Raw genomic sequence first — 18150 nt, 5'->3', positions numbered from 1 at the left:
ACTCTCGCTTGTGGAGGGCTGGGAAGCGGTGCTGTCGGAGCAGCCGGGACATCTGGACGAGAGGCCAGGCGTTGCTGTCAGGATGACCGTCTCAGACGAGGGAAGCGGGCTACTCGGGAGTCCCGTACCGCCCGTGGGGCCGGACAGCGCAGTAGAGTTGCTCAGCGGGAAAGGCGGGAGGCTTGGCTGAGACGTTGCTGAGGTGACAGGAGCGGTTCCCCGTCCAGCGGTACCGGTTAGCCCGTCGGTTGGTCCCGCCGTGAGCGAAGAGTTGCCGATGGGGTACGGCGGTGACTGGATCGGCGCCGAAGACGTTCCCGATGGACTCTGGCCGGTCGTGCTTATTAATGGAAGCGTGCTGGTCGGCAATATTCCCGAGTCAATACTCGTCGACGTCCGCGACAGCGAGTCCGGCGCTGAGCTCGACTGGGTTGCCGAGATGGGGATGCTCGGTGCCGGAGTATCAGTGCCGGACACAGGGGCGGTTGTGTCTAGAGTCGACGTGGTTTCGCAATCCGGTCCGCCACAGTGTGGCGATGAGCTCGGCGGGTATGGGACGCTCGCGGTGCTGCCGGTAGGCGCTCCTGTGTCCTGGGGTCCGGTGGAAAGCGGAACGGTGCCTCGCCCGTCGGAAGGGGCTATGCCTGTTGGCCCCGTTCCGGAAGTGGAATTCGAGAACGGGAAAGGGGGAGTTGACGATGAGGTGAAAGACGTCGGGAAACTAGTGACGACAGTTGTGGGAGACGCAGGGACTGTAAGGGTGCTGGGGATGGGAATTGTAGGGACTGTGGGGGCGGTTGACAGCGACGGCACCGCAGGAGTCGAAGGAGTGGTGGGAATCGAAGGGGTCGTAAGGGTACTGGGGAGTGTAGGGACCGTGAGAGTTGTGGGAAAAGAAGGGGACGTGCCGGTTTCCGGTGTGCTTCCGGGGCCACTGGTAGACGCCTGGCTCGACGGCAGCGGCGTGCCTGTCGGGAGGAACCCGGTCGGATTCGCGTAGGTGGAATTGGGGAGTGGGAACGGAACCGTCAACACTCCGCTCGGAGTGGAGGATGCCACCGGTGCTGTGGAGGACAGGCTTGACGGCCCGGTTGACCCGCTGCGAGGTAGAGATGTGGGCAGCGACAACGGGGGTGCGTCGGGCACTGAGCTGCTGGGGCCTGGCGCCGTGATGGTGGGAGTGATGGTGATGGTCGTCAAGATGGGAATGACCGTGGTGATGGTAACACCGCCACTGGTCGTTGTGACGGTGCTGCTGATCGTCCCCGTGATGGCGTCAACGCTCGAGGTATACAGGATTGTGCTGGTTATAGAGCCCGAGACGGTGGACAAGGTGTACGTCTTCACCGCACTGCTTGGCGTTTGCGGAGAGGACCGCGCCACAGAGGACGACTCCGTTCCGGCACCTGTCGTACTGCTGCTGGGTGCCCCTGACGTTGTGGAAGAAGGAAGCGGTGCTGCCTCGCTAGTTGTGCTCTCTGAAGGCGGCGTTGGCGTTGGCGTTGGCGTTCTCGTGAGGGTGAGCCTGTTCGTCACCGTTACGGTAATGGTAAACTTCGTAGACACGGTAGTGCGCCGTCTCGTGCCAGAGGACGTGCTGTTCTGAGGGAAACCGGTGGGCGCTGAGGGACTCTCGGTGGCCTGGGAGCTCGAAGGGGAAGAAGAGCCCCCCGCAGGCACGTTGCTGGTGCTCTGACGGGCCGCGCTAGACGAAGTGACCGGACCATCTGAGCTGTCTGGTGCGGTGGCCAATGACGATGTGGTAGGGGTCAAGTCGCTCGTAGGAGGGGGCCCGTATCCTAGCCGAGTGGGTGAGTTCTTATTTATGAACAGCAAATGTCTAAGAGAAGGGTTTCTTACCACCATCAAGCGTTGAAGAAGTCTCTGGCTGAGGCGGAGGCCCATACGGCGGGTTGGAAAAGGCCTCCGTCTGCCTCGGCTCGATCTTCTGGAAGCGCGCATGGTCTTTAGATCCCGTGCCAGGAGAGGTCTTTCCGCCCGGTTGCCGAAAGCCGGCCCAACGACCGTTTCTGTATGCGAGCGTACTCGGCACGCTGCCGAAGACGGCGGCGGCCGACACGAGGCAGCCAACCACTCCGGAAACCCTCATTCTGGGGAGCGTTCTGGATCCAAGCTGTTACCCGTAGGGCGAAGAACGAAGAAAAGATGAAGACGGAATAGGGCTACTGCCCAAAGCAGAGTTCAACGGAAGGATCGACAAGAATAAGGTATTCTGTGGAGGGATGGTATCAAACGAGTGATGATGCCAGGGGGCGGGGTTCGTGGGAGACCTGCGGCAAAGGTTCTTTGGGTCTTGCGGGGAGCTGGGAGATGAGCATGAGGGACTTCAGTGGCAGGAGACGGGAGCGAAGACGGACGGGTGATATAGAGGAGGCAACTCAGTTTCTCCCGATCCGTCCCGTACACGTCCCGGACTCGTCACCTTGGTGCTCCATCGAGGTTACCCAGGTGGAGGACGGCCTTGTCTGAGAGTAGTGTAAACTTGAAGCTGCTGGCTTCCGGTCAAGGGCCGTAGAACCTCGTCGGTGTCACGCTTGTTGAGAATGAACGGAAACCGTGTTAGAGATAGCCACATAAGAACGCCCATTGCAGAAACAGAGATACTTGCCACGTCTCGAGGACAAGCTCGCGCAACCACAGTCCCTGTAATCTGCCATAGTTCCAAGAGGACATGCTCCAAGTCGCGGTCTCGACTCGGAGCAACACCCATGATACTCGAAAAAAAAGACCCACAGCTGAAGCCATCGTGTGTAGCAGGCTGTGTTGTTCAAGTTGTCCGCTAGGTGCTCCGGTGACCCGACGCTTGCCTGGGTGTGTCTCTGGAGGGCCCTTTGTTTGCGTGTCACTCCCCATCCTTGTAGACTCGAAACCTGGGCTTCACAGGGGGGGTTGAACCACGGTTACCTCGCTCTTTGGCTTCGGCTGTGAAAACTGTGGGTAACATCTCGCGAGGAACAAAGTGACCTGGAAAGGAAACAACACCGGTCGTGCTAGACGACACCAGGTTTTTGACTGATGGCAACGGGCACTTGTCCACATAGCAAGGACGGCCTTGCAGGGGATGAGTGGATGCCGTCATGCAGGTAGCCGTTGGTCAGATTGCCTGTTCCTGCATCGACCGGTACCTTATGTCACACATGGTTCGCGGTGCCTGAGTGAGAGTGGGAAGACGCGCCGCTGTGTTGCGGGATTAGATGAAGGGCGATTCCCACCGATTGGGGTTCGTTCCCCTTGGTGGTACCCGGGAGGAGAAAAGGATGCCATGTTGGAAGGACGGGAAGACACGTCGGCTTTGTCTCGGGAGGGAACTGCTCATGGCTTCATCATTAACAGAAGCGGTCTCCTACTTCTTCGCTTCAGTCGATATCACAGACGTCTAGTATGTTGAGATCCGTCAGCAGGTGTACATACCTTACCTACTGTGGCGAATACAAACTTCGAGCGCACGAGGACCAGGAGGCGCCCCGGACGTACCTATCTTTGATCCGTCTTGTCTTGCTTCTCGAGGTTGACATGAACCTGAAACGAGGCTAGAACTACGTTAGGCTCCACAAGAAGAGTTGCTCGAGACATTCAGGGCACCAGGGATAGCTATTCCTCCCTTCCAGCTCCAGACATTGCAACTGGATGAGAGAGACATGCGTCAGATGCGGCACAGAGCGGTGTCAGATTCATCATTCGTGACAAGACCCGAAAAGTATGGGGAGATGCATCGCTTTCACGAAGCACCTGTGAGATCTGCGGCTAAGTGCCTAGGTAAAGCTAGCGTATACTCAACAACAGCATCACGATGACATGATCTGGAAGATGCTGCCCTGACTCCCGTAACTCGATGGCGGAACGCGCAATACTCGGTGCATCCCCCCACGATTACACAGCGAGCACTGCATACACTGCGCTGTCAAGATGCCGTACCTCCTCGTTTATCTGCCCCCTCGCCACCGATGCTGCACTCAGATGCGTTCCTGCATGAAGCTAGCACCAGCTCGTACATTCTTGGTGGCCCCGACCTTGTACAATACGAAAGCCCAGGTCTGCCTCACTCGGCCTTCTTGGCGGCCTCTCGCAGCCCGGGAGCTGTGCCCTTCGCCATCTCACTCTCTCCGGCCTCGATATCTGCTGCCCAGAGGGCAGCCCCAACTGTTTTGCCTGCTGTCAGCAACTCCTCCTCCGCTTGTGGCAAGCGAGTTGAAAGGAACTTACCCGTGTTGGTGAAGGAGAAGAGAATCGACGCCAGCGGAATCATCTCGAGAAGGGTGGCAACGGTGCCAAATCTAAGGGGCGGGGAGTTCGAACATGGTCAGCTAGATGCAACCGAGGTTGTACATACAGTACAAGTCATCACAGAAAGTACGTGGGACCAGCGGATACTGCAAGCAGGTAGTCATGCCCGAAGGTCCGTCTCCGTGCCACGAATTTCCCGCACGTCCCAGGCATCTCCGAGATGGACACAAGGCATACTTACGCGGTATAAGGTGCCTTATGGGTCTTCAGCCATTCCGACTTCCTCGATGTGGACCACGCCTTCAGTTGAAAGTACTAGATGGACGAGGTAAGCATCTGCCTTCTCGGAGGCTACCGCATAAACCCAAACTCACCCGCTCATGGGCCGAGTCGCCACGGGATCGTCCTGTCAGATGTCAGTCACACGCTCCTAGGATCCCCGCTCAAAAACCTTGGAAAAGTCCTCACCTCGTAGCAGGATGAACGCCACCGTACCGACGACTGTGTATCGTCGTGTCAGTGTTGCGCCCTCCAAGGAGTGACGTTGCGCAGTTCGGACCCGGCGCACATACCAGGAATGAAGTTCAGCGGCAGGTACATGAAATATCGAATCAGCTCATTGACGCTGAAGCGACCGAAGGGCTTCTTGAGCACTTTCCCAAGCCTCTGGATCAAGTCTCCCTGAGACTTCAACTCTCTCCCTTCGGCAACGACGTTGGCTTTGTTCCTGGTCATCAGTGTGCCGTCAAACGTGTCCAGGAGAGCATCCTGAAGCAGGTAGTTCTTGGAGATGAGGGAGGTGATCGTCGCGCTCTCGTTCAGGACGAGTAGAACGGTCGTGAAGATGGCGAGCGGGCCATTGACAAAGGTCAGGATGGCGACTTGCGGCAGATAGGTGAAGAAGAACATGGATCCGAGTACCCCCGAGTAGAGCGTCAGGTACGGGATCAGCTTCGAGCGAAGAGGCTTCCACAAGCCGGGATGTGTGAAGAAGTAGATGATCCCCTGCGAAAAGTGTCAGCATCACGAGATCCTCGGCTATGCAGTAGCACTCGTGCAAAGATGTTGTCTAACCTTGATGGGATACAGATACGACTGACTTCTCGCGGCCTCGTTGAGAAGGACTTTGGCTCGGCCAAGGTCTTCTTTGCTGTACAGTCTATTAGCCGACAAAATTCTAAATTTCTTGTATGCTTCTGTTGACGGTGACCCACGCGATCTCTTGAGCCCTGTCGGCAATATTGTTCGCCATCTTGATCTTGTTGATCTGAGAACGGATAGTTGTTTGCGTGTATTGGTTCAGCGGTAACTGTGAAAATTCAGTGATTCAGTGACAGTTTAAGTATGCCGTGGTCATTGTGCACACTGAACTGGCCACCTGAATAGAGGAGAGACGACTGTGAATCCCTGAATTCCATTCGTTGTTGCGGCATACGTCAAGAAAGTGGGATAACATGTCGAGGTTCGGCGATGTCGTCATCGGTTTCTACTGGCCTGCCAAACGGGCCCTTTCAAGTCCAAGCCGCCAAAACAGGTCACATACCAGAATTCACATGCTCGACACGGCATGCAATGCTTGCTGAACTTGATCCCCCTCTATTGCTTGGGAGAACTTGTTGAGCTCAATCCAACACACCTTAGCATTCCCCTCTACAAGACGGTATTGCCAATCCCCCACCCGCCCTGTTCTTTTCGTTTAACCTGCAGCCAACCATCTCTTGTAGGAATCACCCCACGCCACATTAATACTGTCCCCGTCCGTTATATCGTCCCTTTAGCATAGTACATACTCGCAGACGTATATGCGAGCCGCAGGTTGGCGGGCTTCTGTGCAGTTGACCCGTGCCGCATACTGCTGAGCTGGAAATGAAAACAGTCTCGTATGGCGTACACACGAGGAATTACAACATAAGCCGTGAAAGTATAGCTACCGTGATCCAGTTAGGTCGAGCATCTGGCACGGTCGAGTCTTGCCAAAGGCCCAGTGTTATCCGTCTATGAGTAGAACGCCTCAAACAAGTAGATAAACCCAAAGAAGAGGAACGCAACCGCTCCGCCGACCGTGACTAGCGCATGTGAGCGATTTGTCGGACACAATGAGAGGCGAGGGATGGGAGCATGGACTTACCGACTTTCAGGCTCACTTTGCCCGCAATGGCCCTACCTCCAATGACAGCAACTCCTGTGCAGCAGCCGTGACCTAGAACGGCGCCCAGCGTCACCCACCAGTAATCCTGACCGGCGGCCATCGCAATAGTCGCGATCTGGCTGCGGTCTCCCCACTCTCCCAGAAAGGTCATGACAAAGGTCTGAACCCACGCAGGGCTGAGAAGCAGCGAAAGGAGATTGTTGAGTCCCGAAAGGAACCCTACAAGGACTCCAGGACGCGACGACGGACTCCGCCCTTCGGGGGAGCTCGAGGGGCTCCTCGGCGGCGTCGGGAAGCGAGACTTGGACCGGGGCTTGCGATTGCCGAGTCCCATTTCCAGGGCATACGGCGAGACCTCCGAGCCCATCCGGCCCTCTTTTCTCGCAAGGTTTTCCTTCTCCTCCAACTCCTGCTCCACCTCCTGCATCTCGGCGGACACGCCCTCGTCGGGGCTCATGGCGAGTCCTTCGCGGAGCAGGCGGGACCCAAATACCATAAACAGAACGGCAGCAAGGAAGGTTGTCACACGCTTCGGAATCAGAGTAGGCACCGCATGTCCCAGGACGGCCGAGAGGACGGTCATGGTGATCAAGGCGCTGAAGGCAGCCGTGAACACCACCAGGCGGTCATGCTTCATCGCCATGAGCGCGGCAACCAGGAAAGTCTTATCGCCAATCTCGGAGAAGATGATCATCGTGAGCGAGAGGATGAATGAGTGGAAAGGTCGGATGAGGCCTTCATTGTCTTCATCGGCAACTCCTGCGCTCTTCGCCGGCTGTCCGCCCTTGGAGACATCCAGATGATCGATGTTCGCGACAGAGTCTGGAAGGGGTAGAGATTTGTCGTGAGTCTTGTCGGGCAGATCGGCCGGCTTCTGTGAAAGGGTTAGCTACGCGGCGTACAGGGGACTGTAAACCTTCCGGTGCGGCGCGAACCTCAAGCCCGGAAATATCACTCGCCGCCTTGTCACCGTGGCTTGCTTCACTATCGGCCTCTATCCTCTCATGGTCCGAATGCGGCAGCGGAGGCGGTTCTTTGGGAGTCGGCGGCGTGTTTTCGACCTTCTCGCCCGTCTGCTTTTCCCTCAATTGCCGGTCTTTCGACTTTTCACTCACACCTCCTTCGGTTCCAGTAGTACCCTTTCTGGGCCCTGGCCGGTTCTTGTCGTCCATCACCCCGTCATGGCTTTCTGGTATCCTCTTTCCGTCTACCACCAACGGGTCCGCGGGGCGGTCTTTCAAAGTGGGCAGGTCCTTTGCCGATTCCGAGCTCGTGTCAAGCTCCACGAAGGGACCGGCGTGTGGCTTGCCGTCTTTTCCATCGACCGGCGCATCTTTGGTACCAACTCGCTTTGCGGGCGATGCACTCTCTGAGAGTGCGAGCGAATCTCTGTCCAATCGCCTGTCGGCCACTGCGGCGGCGACCGCAAGTGAAGGGAGGAGGAGGAGAAGGAGCGGCGACTTCCGATTTCGAAGCCTCATTGTGGTAAGCGTATGGGTAACCGGGACTCTGTTTCGGACGCGGTCGCACCCAAGCAGGAGCCGATAATAGTTATCGTCAATAAGCTCGTTATGTTGCAGCAAAGGGGACTGTCGAAGCCGAACTACCCGGAAGAAAAGAATATGTGTCTAAAGAGAACGTCAGAATAGAAAGCTTGCTTTGCGTCCAACGGCAAGATGAGCGGAAGTTCATAGACTAGAATAACTGAAAGTTGATTTCCTGGTCTCGACCCTTGCAAGGGGTTACTTTCTGGGGAAGCCCTTGGCGAAATGCACTATCACTGGCGACTGGCCGATTCGAGTGGGCCGGGCAGTGCGAATGGTTACACTCAGTGTAATACTCCGTAAGATGATACGGATACCTAAGTAGTAATGTTATGGTGCACACTGCTCCTCTGTCCCGAATACATGGACGGTAAGTTTCAACATCGTCGAGACCAGTTGATGGACGGACATCACTTCACCGACTTTCGCTCGTACTCACTTTGCATCAAGCCCTGCAATTTCTTTGGCCGCGGCGATAAAGAGCGAAAGCACGTGCCTTGGTCCGAAGGTGTGCACTTTGAGCGGCTGATTGAGCGCTCGACGGCAAATCAGTTGACTGGTCACGTGCTCCACCACGAACCGATTTTTGTCTCAACCACCAGATCGGATGGTTCGTCGCGACGTTCGTTTGCACGATCAAAATCAAAAACACTCGACGCGTGAACCCTAAACCCAACCCCAACCCTTTTTCTTCAACTCACAGCTCATCGCGCCCGTCACTGAGGTCAACAGCTTCAGCGACCTGTTATTTTGGTGGCATTGCTATCTACCTGGTACTTTTGCCATCCATGTCGGGACGCGGTAGGGGCCGTCCGCCGCGTTCGGCGCAGGAGCCTGTTGGGGCCGCGAGCCGTCGCTCGACGCGCCACCAGCACCAGCAACAACAACAACAACAACAACAACAACAACAACAGAACGAGGAAACTGATGATATGCAGCTGAAACCAGAGCCTGAACCTCAGCCGCAGCAGGCCCAAGAGGAGCAGGACCAGGACCAAGTTCAGGCTCAGCTCCAGGCCGAGGCTCAGGCAAGCGTTCAACAAAAGCAGCCGGAAGCTCCCATGTTTGCGCCCGGATATCAAGACATCGACCCGGCCATCAGAGGCCCACAGGATGCTAGCATGCCTCCTCCGCCTCTCCCCATCGCTAAGAGCGTGCGTGGCGTTATTGGCCGCCGGGGAACGAGGCGCGGTGAGCTGGAGGACATCGCGTCCATCAGAAGCCGTGCCGCTACGGATGCGCAGTCAGAGCCCCAAAGTACTAGCCTTGCTGGCCCGGATGCGTTCTCCGAGCATTCAGGTAAAGTGCAACCCCTTGGCGGCTTGGATTGTCTCTCACCATGCTAACCCGCCGTTGTAGGCGTAGCACCACCATCCTCCTCTATGGCTGATGAAACACAGAGCCGAAAGTCGGTTAGGGAACGGCTCATGAGCAAGATGCTGCCGCGTCTGTTTACTGCTTCGGACGATTACTTCACCCATCTTTGCAGTGACCGAACAGTCGACCCCGAGATCTGGGGTATGGAGCGTCGGGCACTTCAGGAAGCCTTCCAATCGTATCTTGCTCAGTACCTCATCAGTATTGGCGACCCCGTCGTGGACCCGAACTTTGTCGCCAATACTCTGCAGATGGACATAGCATCGCCATCCTGGCAGGGAGTCTCCAGAATCATCTTGGCCGCCAACCTCACCCGGCTTCTCGACGATGTCACGTCCATGGGCGAGGAGGATGACACGCTGGCCCTGTTGCAGGTCTGGGACTCATGGTTCCTCAATGCCTTCGCCGGCGATGGTCCCGGTGCCTGGGACAAAGAGATGAAGGAGACCATCATCGAGCAGGTCCTGATGATTCGGACACAGCTGTCTATCTTCACACTGGAGAAGCTCATGAGGGATAGCACCGAGCCGTTCCACCCTTATGAGGAGGTTGCCCGGATTTGGTGCGAGGGCAATGTTTCGGTCGAAGCGGTCGAATCTTTCCTAGGAAACAACAGGGAAACGCTCCAGCTCCGGCCTGTAATGGGACCCTACTCCGAGGTGGACATCTTGGCAAAAGAGCGGGCTGCTACCCGGTTCACTTCGATATGCCGTTTGCTGCCGGATCAAGTGGTTCAAGGACGTGGACTCGATCTTCATGGGATACGCGAGGAGTATCCATTCAGCGATTTCGAAGACCGTCTGCGGGGGTTTGTTAAGAACTGCTTCCTGCAGACGAGAGACGCATTTCATCAGGGGCCCTCTTCTGCTGGGGCCGCTGCTTGGCCTGTTGCGTCTTCTGATGCCGCTTCAAGAGTCGGCTCCCAGATTGACACACAGGCCATGGCTCACCACTATACGCAAGCCGAGCCAGGGTAAGTCAGCTCTTGAGACTTTTTCCATTGTAGCTAGCTGACCAGCTTCTCTCCAGTGCACCTCCGCTTTCATTCAACGTAGAATCTATACGGCTCATGAAGCAGATGGAGCCGCCATCGACCGCCGGGTATCATGGGCTACCGCCTTCCTCTGGCTACCAAATAGCGACTCCTTCCGCCCCCTACTCGCCTGGACCCCGAATCCCTTTCCCACCCACTAGTCCTTCCACTGCGGAGTATACGGATGCACACATCCATCCCGGGTACCAGGGGCAGGCTGCTTCATACGCTTCGTCGGCCGCTCAGGTCGCAGGGAAGAAGAGGCGTTCCCGAGGCGCTGCCGCCGCGGCGGGCGACGGAGCCGCTGGATCGGCCGCTCCACCAGCTAAAAGGTCGCGAGCAGGACGGAAGAAGGGCGTTTCGGAAGCGAACATGGCTCTTGCTTCCGCAGATGCGGCACCTGTTGCAGAGGGCGCACCAGTCGCACCTAGTGCTGCTTCGTCCCAATATCCGCCCGTGCCAGGATCTGAGGATGACCTGCCTGACTTCGAAGCTCTATCCCAGCGTTCAAAGGAGGTGTCGGCTCGTGTCCGAATCCAAAGGAGTAAAGAGCCACAGGTTCGCTCGGCCTGGGTGCGTAAAGATGTGGCCTTGCTTGTCAGGGCAGTCAACACCTACCAATGCAAGTGGAGCCTCATCGAGAGGGAAATCAAGGCGGGCACGATTCCTTTTGAGCGTCCTCGGGACCAGCAGGCGCTTCGTGATAAGGCTCGGTTGTTGAAGCAAGATTTCTTGAAGTAAGTGCCCACACTGGGCCGCTGATTCATCGCCCCGTTTGTCGACACGCTTGCTAATACGCGGCCAATTACAGAGTCGATGCTGTTCTTCCCCGGGGTTTTGATCTCGTCGTTCTGGGCAAGAAGGAGAGGGAAGCCATCAAGGCTTGTGGAAAGAACCCCGACCGCAGGGAAGATGATGTCGATGCCAATGGACGACCTATCAATACGGACCTCGTGCCGGAGGAACCGCAGCAGGAAACTCAACCTGGACCTCAGCGATCTGTTGAACCAGAGTCGCAGGCGGGTGTTCAGCCGGCGCCCCAAATTGCTGCCCAACCAGCGCCGGAGCCGACCGCTCAACCCGCGCCTCAGCCGTCTGTTCCGGAGCCTACTATGGCTTAGGAGTCCATTGATCACTGGAGCTATGGCTAGGATGACTTGGATGAAAGCTACCTATGGAAGAGGGGGCGTTCCATGCTTCTGCTAAGTTGCCGATACTCTGCGGTTTTACGGGAGGTCCGAAATTCTACGTGCTCTAGCCAAGGTTATGGAGAGTTTGGCACTGTTGTTTTGGCATTGCTTGGTAGCGGAATGTTTGAGCACTTCGCTTGATGATGGTCCAGCCGCGAGGTGGGCGCTCTGCCTATACTAGAGTAAGGTGTTTCGTTGTCTGTGTTTGATTTTCTCGTTGATGTTGTATTGTACCTTGTACTGGGCTACAGCCGCTGTAGTGTATCCGTATGAAATGCTCTGATCCACCTCGTGGGAAACCGCCATTAAAATGAAAGGCCCGTGCACGTCGAATTACCCCTGTTGAGTGGGGCGCCCCCCATTGGCGGCATGCCAGCCTCGAATTGGCAACGTCGCGAGTTAGGATTCCCACAAAGGTTCATGCCGCTTGAGCCTGACATCCATTCACACAACTGCAACCCGCGTCCGTTCCGCCCACCATGAGCTACGGGAAGAAGGACGAGGACGCCGACAGCGGCCTGGTCAAGATTGACCGGACCCAGGTTTTCCAGGAAGGTGAGCAGGTCCCTGGGGCTACAGCAACAGGGAGCAACAGCAGCTGATCGCAGCCAATATCCGCAAACCGCAGCCCGGCTCTTCAACAACTCTCCCATCCAGCCTCGAAGATGCCGCGTACTGCTCACCAAGATCGCTCTCCTCCTGTACACCGGCGAGAAGTTCCCAACGACCGAAGCAACTACACTCTTCTTCGGCATCTCCAAGCTCTTTCAAAACAAAGATGCCAGCCTACGGCAGATGGTCCACCTTGTCATCAAGGAGCTGGCGAGCTCCGCCGAGGACATTATCATGGTCACGAGCACCATCATGAAGGACACAGGCGGTAGCACAGACTCTATCTACCGTCCTAATGCCATCCGAGCACTCTGCCGCATTATCGATGTAGGAGGCTGCGTCTGAGACGTTACATTTCTGGAGGGTCTCGGACGTGCTGACATAGGACTCTGCCAGGCCACCACAGTCCAGTCTATCGAGCGTGTCATGAAGACTGCAATCGTCGACAAAAACCCCTCGGTGTCGTCTTCCGCCCTCGTTTCGTCGTACCACCTACTCCCCATAGCCCGCGATGTCGTCAAGCGCTGGCAGAGCGAGACCCAGGAGGCGGCGGCAAGTACCAAGTCGTCCGGTGGATTCTCCTTGGGCTTCTCGTCTTCTTCGGGCAACCTCCCGGTCAACAACTCGACCATGACGCAATACCACGCGATCGGCCTGCTGTACCAGATGCGCATGCACGACAGGATGGCCTTGGTGAAGATGGTTCAGCAGTTTGGCGCGGCTGGTGCGATGAAGAACCCTGCCGCTATCGTCATGCTGGTCCGCCTCGCTGCCCAGCTGGCCGACGAAGACCCGCAACTCAGGAAGCCCATGATGCAGCTGCTGGATGGCTGGCTCAGGCACAAGAGCGAGATGGTCAACTTCGAAGCGGCCAAGGCCATCTGCGACATGCGGGACGTTACGGACGCCGAGATGACGCAGGCGGTTCATGTTCTTCAGCTCTTCCTCAGCTCCCCTCGCGCCGTCACAAAGTTCGCCGCCCTTCGTATCCTCCACAACATTGCCTCGTTCAAGCCGCACGTCGTCAATGTGTGCAACCCCGATATCGAGCTTCTCATCTCCAACAGCAATCGCTCGATCGCCACCTTTGCAATCACCACTTTGCTCAAGACCGGTAATGAAGCCAGCGTGGATCGGCTGATGAAGCAAATTTCCGGCTTCATGTCCGATATCACAGACGAATTCAAGATCACGATTGTCGAGGCGATCCGGACGCTCTGCCTCAAATTCCCCAGCAAGCAGGCCGGTATGCTGCAGTTCCTCAGCGGTATCCTGCGTGACGAGGGCGGCTACGAGTTCAAGCGTGCGGTGGTGGAGAGCATGTTCGACCTGATCAAGTTTGTCCCCGAGTCCAGGGAGGAGGCGCTCGCCCACCTGTGCGAGTTCATCGAGGACTGCGAGTTTACTAAGCTGGCGGTCCGTATCCTTCACCTTTTGGGTGTCGAGGGTCCCAAGACGTCCCAGCCTACCAAATACATCCGGTATATCTATAACCGGGTTGTCCTGGAAAACTCCATCGTGCGTGCTGCTGCCGTTACGGCTTTGTCTAAGTTCGGCGTTGGCCAGAACGATCCCGAGGTCAAGCGGAGCGTGGACGTTCTGCTCACGAGGTGCTTGGATGACGTCGACGACGAAGTCAGGGATCGCGCGGCCCTCAGCCTGAGGCTCATGCATGAGGAGGACGAGTTAACCAACGGGTTTGTCAAGAACGGTAAGCCTTCCGGTTTGACTGCTATTTGTTGTTCGAGATGCTGACAAACGCCACAGACAGCATGTTTTCTCTCCCGTACTTCGAGCAGCAGCTCGTCATGTACGTCACATCCGACGACAAGTCGGCCTTCGAGACTCCATTCGACATCTCCAAGATTCCGGTTGTTACGCGGGAGCAAGCAGACGCCGAAGACAGGACGAAGAAGCTTACCGCGACCACCCCGTCGCTCAAGCCACCAAAGGCCGGCCCGACAAAGGCGGCCCCGTCGGCTGCCGAAGCGGCCGCTTCCGCCTCGGCAGCGGCTCAGAAGTACGCCGAGGAGTTGATGAAGATCAAGGAGATCAGGGCTTTTGGCAGTGTGCTCAAGTCGTCACCGCTTGTAGAGCTGACAGAAGCCGAGACCGAGTACGTGGTGAGCGTTGTCAAACACATCTTCAAGGAGCACGTCGTGCTGCAGTACGACGTCAAGAACACGCTCCCGGGAACAATATTGGAAAATGTGTCGGTGATGGCCACCCCGTCGGACGAGGAAGAGCTCGAGGATCTGTTCATCGTTCAGGCCGAGAAGCTGGAGACGGACGTGCCTGGCAAGGTCTATGTGGCGTTCCGGAAGGTCAACGGAGAAGGGTCGATGCCTACGAGCACCTTTTCGAACGTCCTCAAGTTTACTAGCAAGGAGATCGATCCGACAACCAACGAGCCTGAGGAGCGCGGTTACGAAGACGAGTACGAGGTGTCCGACTTCGATCTATCGGGCAGCGATTACGTCATCCCAACATTCGCCAGCAACTTTGCCCATGTATGGGAGCAAGTCGGTGCCCAGGGAGAAGAGGCAGAGGAGACATTACAGCTGAGTGGCGTGAAGAGCATACCAGGTACTCCCTCTCACTCATCCCGTAATATTATTTGTAGGAGAAGACGAGGCTAACCGTAAAACAGAGGCGACCGAACAATTAGCCAAGGCGCTGTCCCTCCAGCCTTTGGAGGGAACAGATGTGCCCGTCAACCAGACGACGCACACGCTAAAGCTGCTCGGAAAGACGGTCAACGGCGGGAGGGTGGTAGCCAATGTCCGGATGGCCTACTCGTCCAAGACGGGCGTCACGACCAAGATCACGGTGCGGAGCGAGGAAGAGGGCGTTGCGGCTCTGGTGGTAGCATCTGTTGCGTAATGACGGCTGGATTGGCGCACGGCCTTTTGCTTTCGCTGCTCTTAACGAAATTGAGAGGAGCACTTCCCCAGCTGCGGTGTGAGCGGTGGCGTCTAGATGAGTTCATCATGATTATTACACTGCTAGACGGCTGCTTAATTGCAGCATATAAGATGGTTGCTTCGTTGAGAGGGACTATCAGAGTATGTGATTGAGGGCTTGAGGCAATCCAACGGCAGATCGGAAACACCGAAACTGCTGTGGATCTGAGATGATCGATGGGGCCCGGATCTGCAACGAACTTTTTGACGTTAACTTATCGATAAGCCTTCCCGAAATTCTGCCTGACGTGCCTGAGAAACGCGAATCTGCCCCGACCAGGATAGATAATAAATTCCAACCTTATTGACTTGATGATGAGCTTTAGATGAACAGCGCCGGTTCCCGGCTTGTCATTGGGCCGAAGTCAGGCGTGCCGCGTGACGTAGTTTCCCCAATTGCTTGAAGCTCGCTTCTTCCCGTCAAAGAGCGGCGGGAAAACAGGCGCAGCGCATCCCCAACCGGGCCGGGATGCTTGGTTGTGACGAGAAAAAAACACAAAACAAAGTGCCACTTCATCTTCCGGTCTGCCTTTGACGATCCACTTTGCTTCTTCCACCGCTTTCTTCCCCTCCGAGCGTAGCCGTCCGTCCCACCTGCCGAGAGATTGTTTACAATACCTGCTCGAACCTACTTAACCCTCGAAAGTTGAGACGACTCCCGTCTCCGCGGTAGATACAACGGCGGACGCCAACAAGCAGCAGCCCGTCTACGCTCCCAGACTCATAACCGCAATACGGTTCGAGATAGCGCAGACACACCCGCCGCAAAGATGGTCTACGTACGGCAGGAATACCTGCCCAACCTGAAGCAGTACAAGTACTCCAGTGTCGACCACTCACTGCTGTCAAAATACGTGCTCAAGCCGTTCTACACCAATGTCGTCATCAAGTGCTTTCCGATGAGCATGGCGCCCAACCTCATCACGCTGACGGGCTTCACGTTTGTCATCGCCAACTTCCTGACGCTGTTGTGGTACAATCCGACGCTGGACCAGGACTGCCCAACGTGGGTCTACTACAGCTGGGCTGCCGGCCTCTTTTTCTACCAAACTTTTGACGCAGTGGACGGGACACAGGCGTAAGTTCGGGTGAAATCTGCCGCCAGCCACGACGGGAGGGCTGGTCAGAATTCGGATTTTGCTAACTCAGGCTCGCAGTCGTCGCACCCACCAGTCCGGCCCGCTAGGCGAGCTGTTCGACCATGGCGTCGACGCGCTCAACACGGCGCTCGAGGTCATCATCTTCGCCGGCGCCACCAACATGGGCCAGAGCTGGAAGACGGTCGCAACGCTCTTCGCCAGCCTGCTAACCTTTTACGTGCAGACCTGGGACGAGTACCACACCAAGACCCTCACCCTGGGCATCGTCAACGGCCCCGTCGAAGGCATCCTCACCGTCGTCGCCGTCTACGCCCTGACGGGCTACCTAGGCGGCGCCTCCTTCTGGACCCGCAGCATGTTCCCCACCCTGGGCATCCCGCAGACCCTCTTCGGCGGCGCCGTCACCATCCCCTCCGTCATCTACAACTGGTCCTTCACGGACCTGTACATGGTGCAGGGCGCGGTGGTGCTGGTCTACAACACGGTCGAATCGGCGCGCAACGTGATCCGCGCGCGGCGCGCCCGCGGCGACAGGTCTCGCTACGCGCTGGTCGGGCTCGCGCCCTTCTTCGCCACCTGGGCGCTGATCGTCGCGTACCTCGCGCTGCAGCCCACCATCCTGCATAACCATCTCGTCCCCTTCGCCCTGTTCGCCGGCATCGTCAACGCCTACTCGGTCGGGCAAATGATCACGGCGCACCTGGTCAAGCTGGAGTTCCCGTACTGGAACGTCATGGTGATCCCGCTCGCGTGCGGCGTCATCGACTCGGTGGGGCCGCTGCTGCTGCAGTACAGCCCCGTGCCCTGGCTCGGCTGGCCGTCGGCGCTGGGCGACGGCGTGTACCAGGTTGCATTTATGTTCTGCATGCTGGGCATGGCCGTGGGCGTCTACGGGAGCTTTGTGGTGGATGTGATCGTCACGATCTGCGACTACCTCGATATCTGGTGCTTGACCATCAAGCATCCGTGGGTCGAGGGGGCGAACGGGGACGCGTCGATGCAGGTGAATGGTGCGGCAGACAAGAAGAAGCAATGAGGGGGCTCCCAGATGCTGGGAGGGTGCCCCTGGATCAAGGGGCTACGGAGTCGACAACGATACCACTTGCATGATACGACAAATAACATTGGCACGCCGCACCTCGATTTTTCAGTCGATATACGAAGCGGGCGGAATGATACATTCGCAAGGACGACAAGGACGATAGATGAGGGACGATAAAAGGAGTTTTGGCTGTGAGGCCGGGATTAATGCGCACGTGAGACCGGGGAGATGATCGGGTTAGATCTTTGCCGCTGAGGCGACGGCGAATGGAAGCCATGATGATCATGGACTAGGCTCTGGATAACATGAACGACAAAACTTGGATTGGACACGCGGCAGGCGCAGACGGGATATAGAGCTGGTTGGCTTCACTTAGCAAGGCGTATGCGGACGGTGTTTCTGTTACGGCCTGCTCTTTTTTTGTTTGCTCCTCAGTTTCTAGAGATGCCAGTTGGTTAGGTATATAGCGTATGGCTTTTCTAAGGCTATGATTGAAGAGACGGGATCAGAAACACGGAGTCTGGAAAGGTGGCTAGTAGTGCCCATGATCTAATGTTGATATGATTACGCCTTGTCCCAGGTCGGACGCCAGCTGCTAGTAGCCGAGAGAACGCCCGATGAGTCAAGGGCGACGAGGTTCAAGATGAAGAGCGGTACGCGGAGTTTTCTTTTCTTTGCTCCCTGACTCCTTCTGTTCCCCCTTAAGAGATACAATGTAGCAGGGCCCCCGGAAGTCCCGGGCCCACATGTCCCATGTGCAAATACCTACGAAGTATCCCACATCCAAACAACCCATACGACGGTGCCGTGGTAAACCCACAATGACCAACATGCCCAATACAACGCCGTGGCCCTAGATGGGAATAATACCGAATGAATGTCACAGGTCTCGACG

At 56.8% G+C, this 18150-nt stretch overlaps 5 protein-coding genes across 5 annotated transcripts; 3 read left to right on the top strand and 2 right to left on the bottom strand.

Annotated features, from left to right (window-relative positions):
- Positions 1 to 3669: 3669 nt before the first annotated feature.
- B0T15DRAFT_521433 (uncharacterized protein) lies at positions 3670 to 5827 on the bottom strand. Its single transcript, XM_062868558.1, has 8 exons — positions 5460 to 5827; positions 5320 to 5395; positions 4818 to 5250; positions 4714 to 4746; positions 4620 to 4651; positions 4487 to 4560; positions 4225 to 4295; positions 3670 to 4161 (listed from the first exon to the last, which is right to left on the bottom strand). The coding sequence occupies exons 1-8, from the start codon at positions 5495 to 5497 to the stop codon at positions 4061 to 4063; spliced, it is 858 nt and encodes a 285-aa protein (XP_062727204.1). The 5' UTR covers positions 5498 to 5827; the 3' UTR covers positions 3670 to 4060.
- On the bottom strand, positions 5828 to 8369 carry B0T15DRAFT_427603 (uncharacterized protein). The gene is made up of 3 exons (XM_062865670.1): positions 7330 to 8369; positions 6374 to 7268; positions 5828 to 6311 (listed from the first exon to the last, which is right to left on the bottom strand). Exons 1-3 carry the CDS (start codon positions 7873 to 7875, stop codon positions 6241 to 6243), a joined length of 1512 nt encoding a protein of 503 aa, XP_062727203.1. The 5' UTR covers positions 7876 to 8369; the 3' UTR covers positions 5828 to 6240.
- Positions 8370 to 8828: 459 nt separating this feature from the next.
- B0T15DRAFT_427600 (uncharacterized protein) lies at positions 8829 to 11830 on the top strand. The gene is made up of 4 exons (XM_062865669.1): positions 8829 to 9237; positions 9298 to 10288; positions 10345 to 11085; positions 11160 to 11830. The coding sequence occupies exons 1-4, from the start codon at positions 8871 to 8873 to the stop codon at positions 11467 to 11469; spliced, it is 2409 nt and encodes an 802-aa protein (XP_062727202.1). The 5' UTR covers positions 8829 to 8870; the 3' UTR covers positions 11470 to 11830.
- A 117-nt stretch (positions 11831 to 11947) lies between these two features.
- Positions 11948 to 15459, top strand: B0T15DRAFT_521427 (coatomer subunit gamma-like protein). Its single transcript, XM_062868557.1, has 5 exons — positions 11948 to 12093; positions 12167 to 12477; positions 12547 to 13861; positions 13918 to 14736; positions 14801 to 15459. Exons 1-5 carry the CDS (start codon positions 12018 to 12020, stop codon positions 15031 to 15033), a joined length of 2754 nt encoding a protein of 917 aa, XP_062727201.1. The 5' UTR covers positions 11948 to 12017; the 3' UTR covers positions 15034 to 15459.
- On the top strand, positions 15436 to 17563 carry B0T15DRAFT_74820 (uncharacterized protein). The gene is made up of 2 exons (XM_062871276.1): positions 15436 to 16191; positions 16271 to 17563. The coding sequence occupies exons 1-2, from the start codon at positions 15884 to 15886 to the stop codon at positions 17247 to 17249; spliced, it is 1287 nt and encodes a 428-aa protein (XP_062727200.1). The 5' UTR covers positions 15436 to 15883; the 3' UTR covers positions 17250 to 17563.
- The last annotated feature ends 587 nt before the right edge of the window (positions 17564 to 18150 follow it).

The sequence above is a fragment of the Chaetomium strumarium genome (genome assembly GCF_033439665.1).
Source record: "Chaetomium strumarium strain CBS 333.67 chromosome Unknown B0T15scaffold_1, whole genome shotgun sequence".
Classification (NCBI taxonomy): Eukaryota; Fungi; Ascomycota; class Sordariomycetes; order Sordariales; family Chaetomiaceae; genus Chaetomium; species Chaetomium strumarium.
The sequence above is the reverse complement of the archived record's forward strand: the minus strand, read 5'-3'. Positions and strand labels throughout refer to the sequence as shown.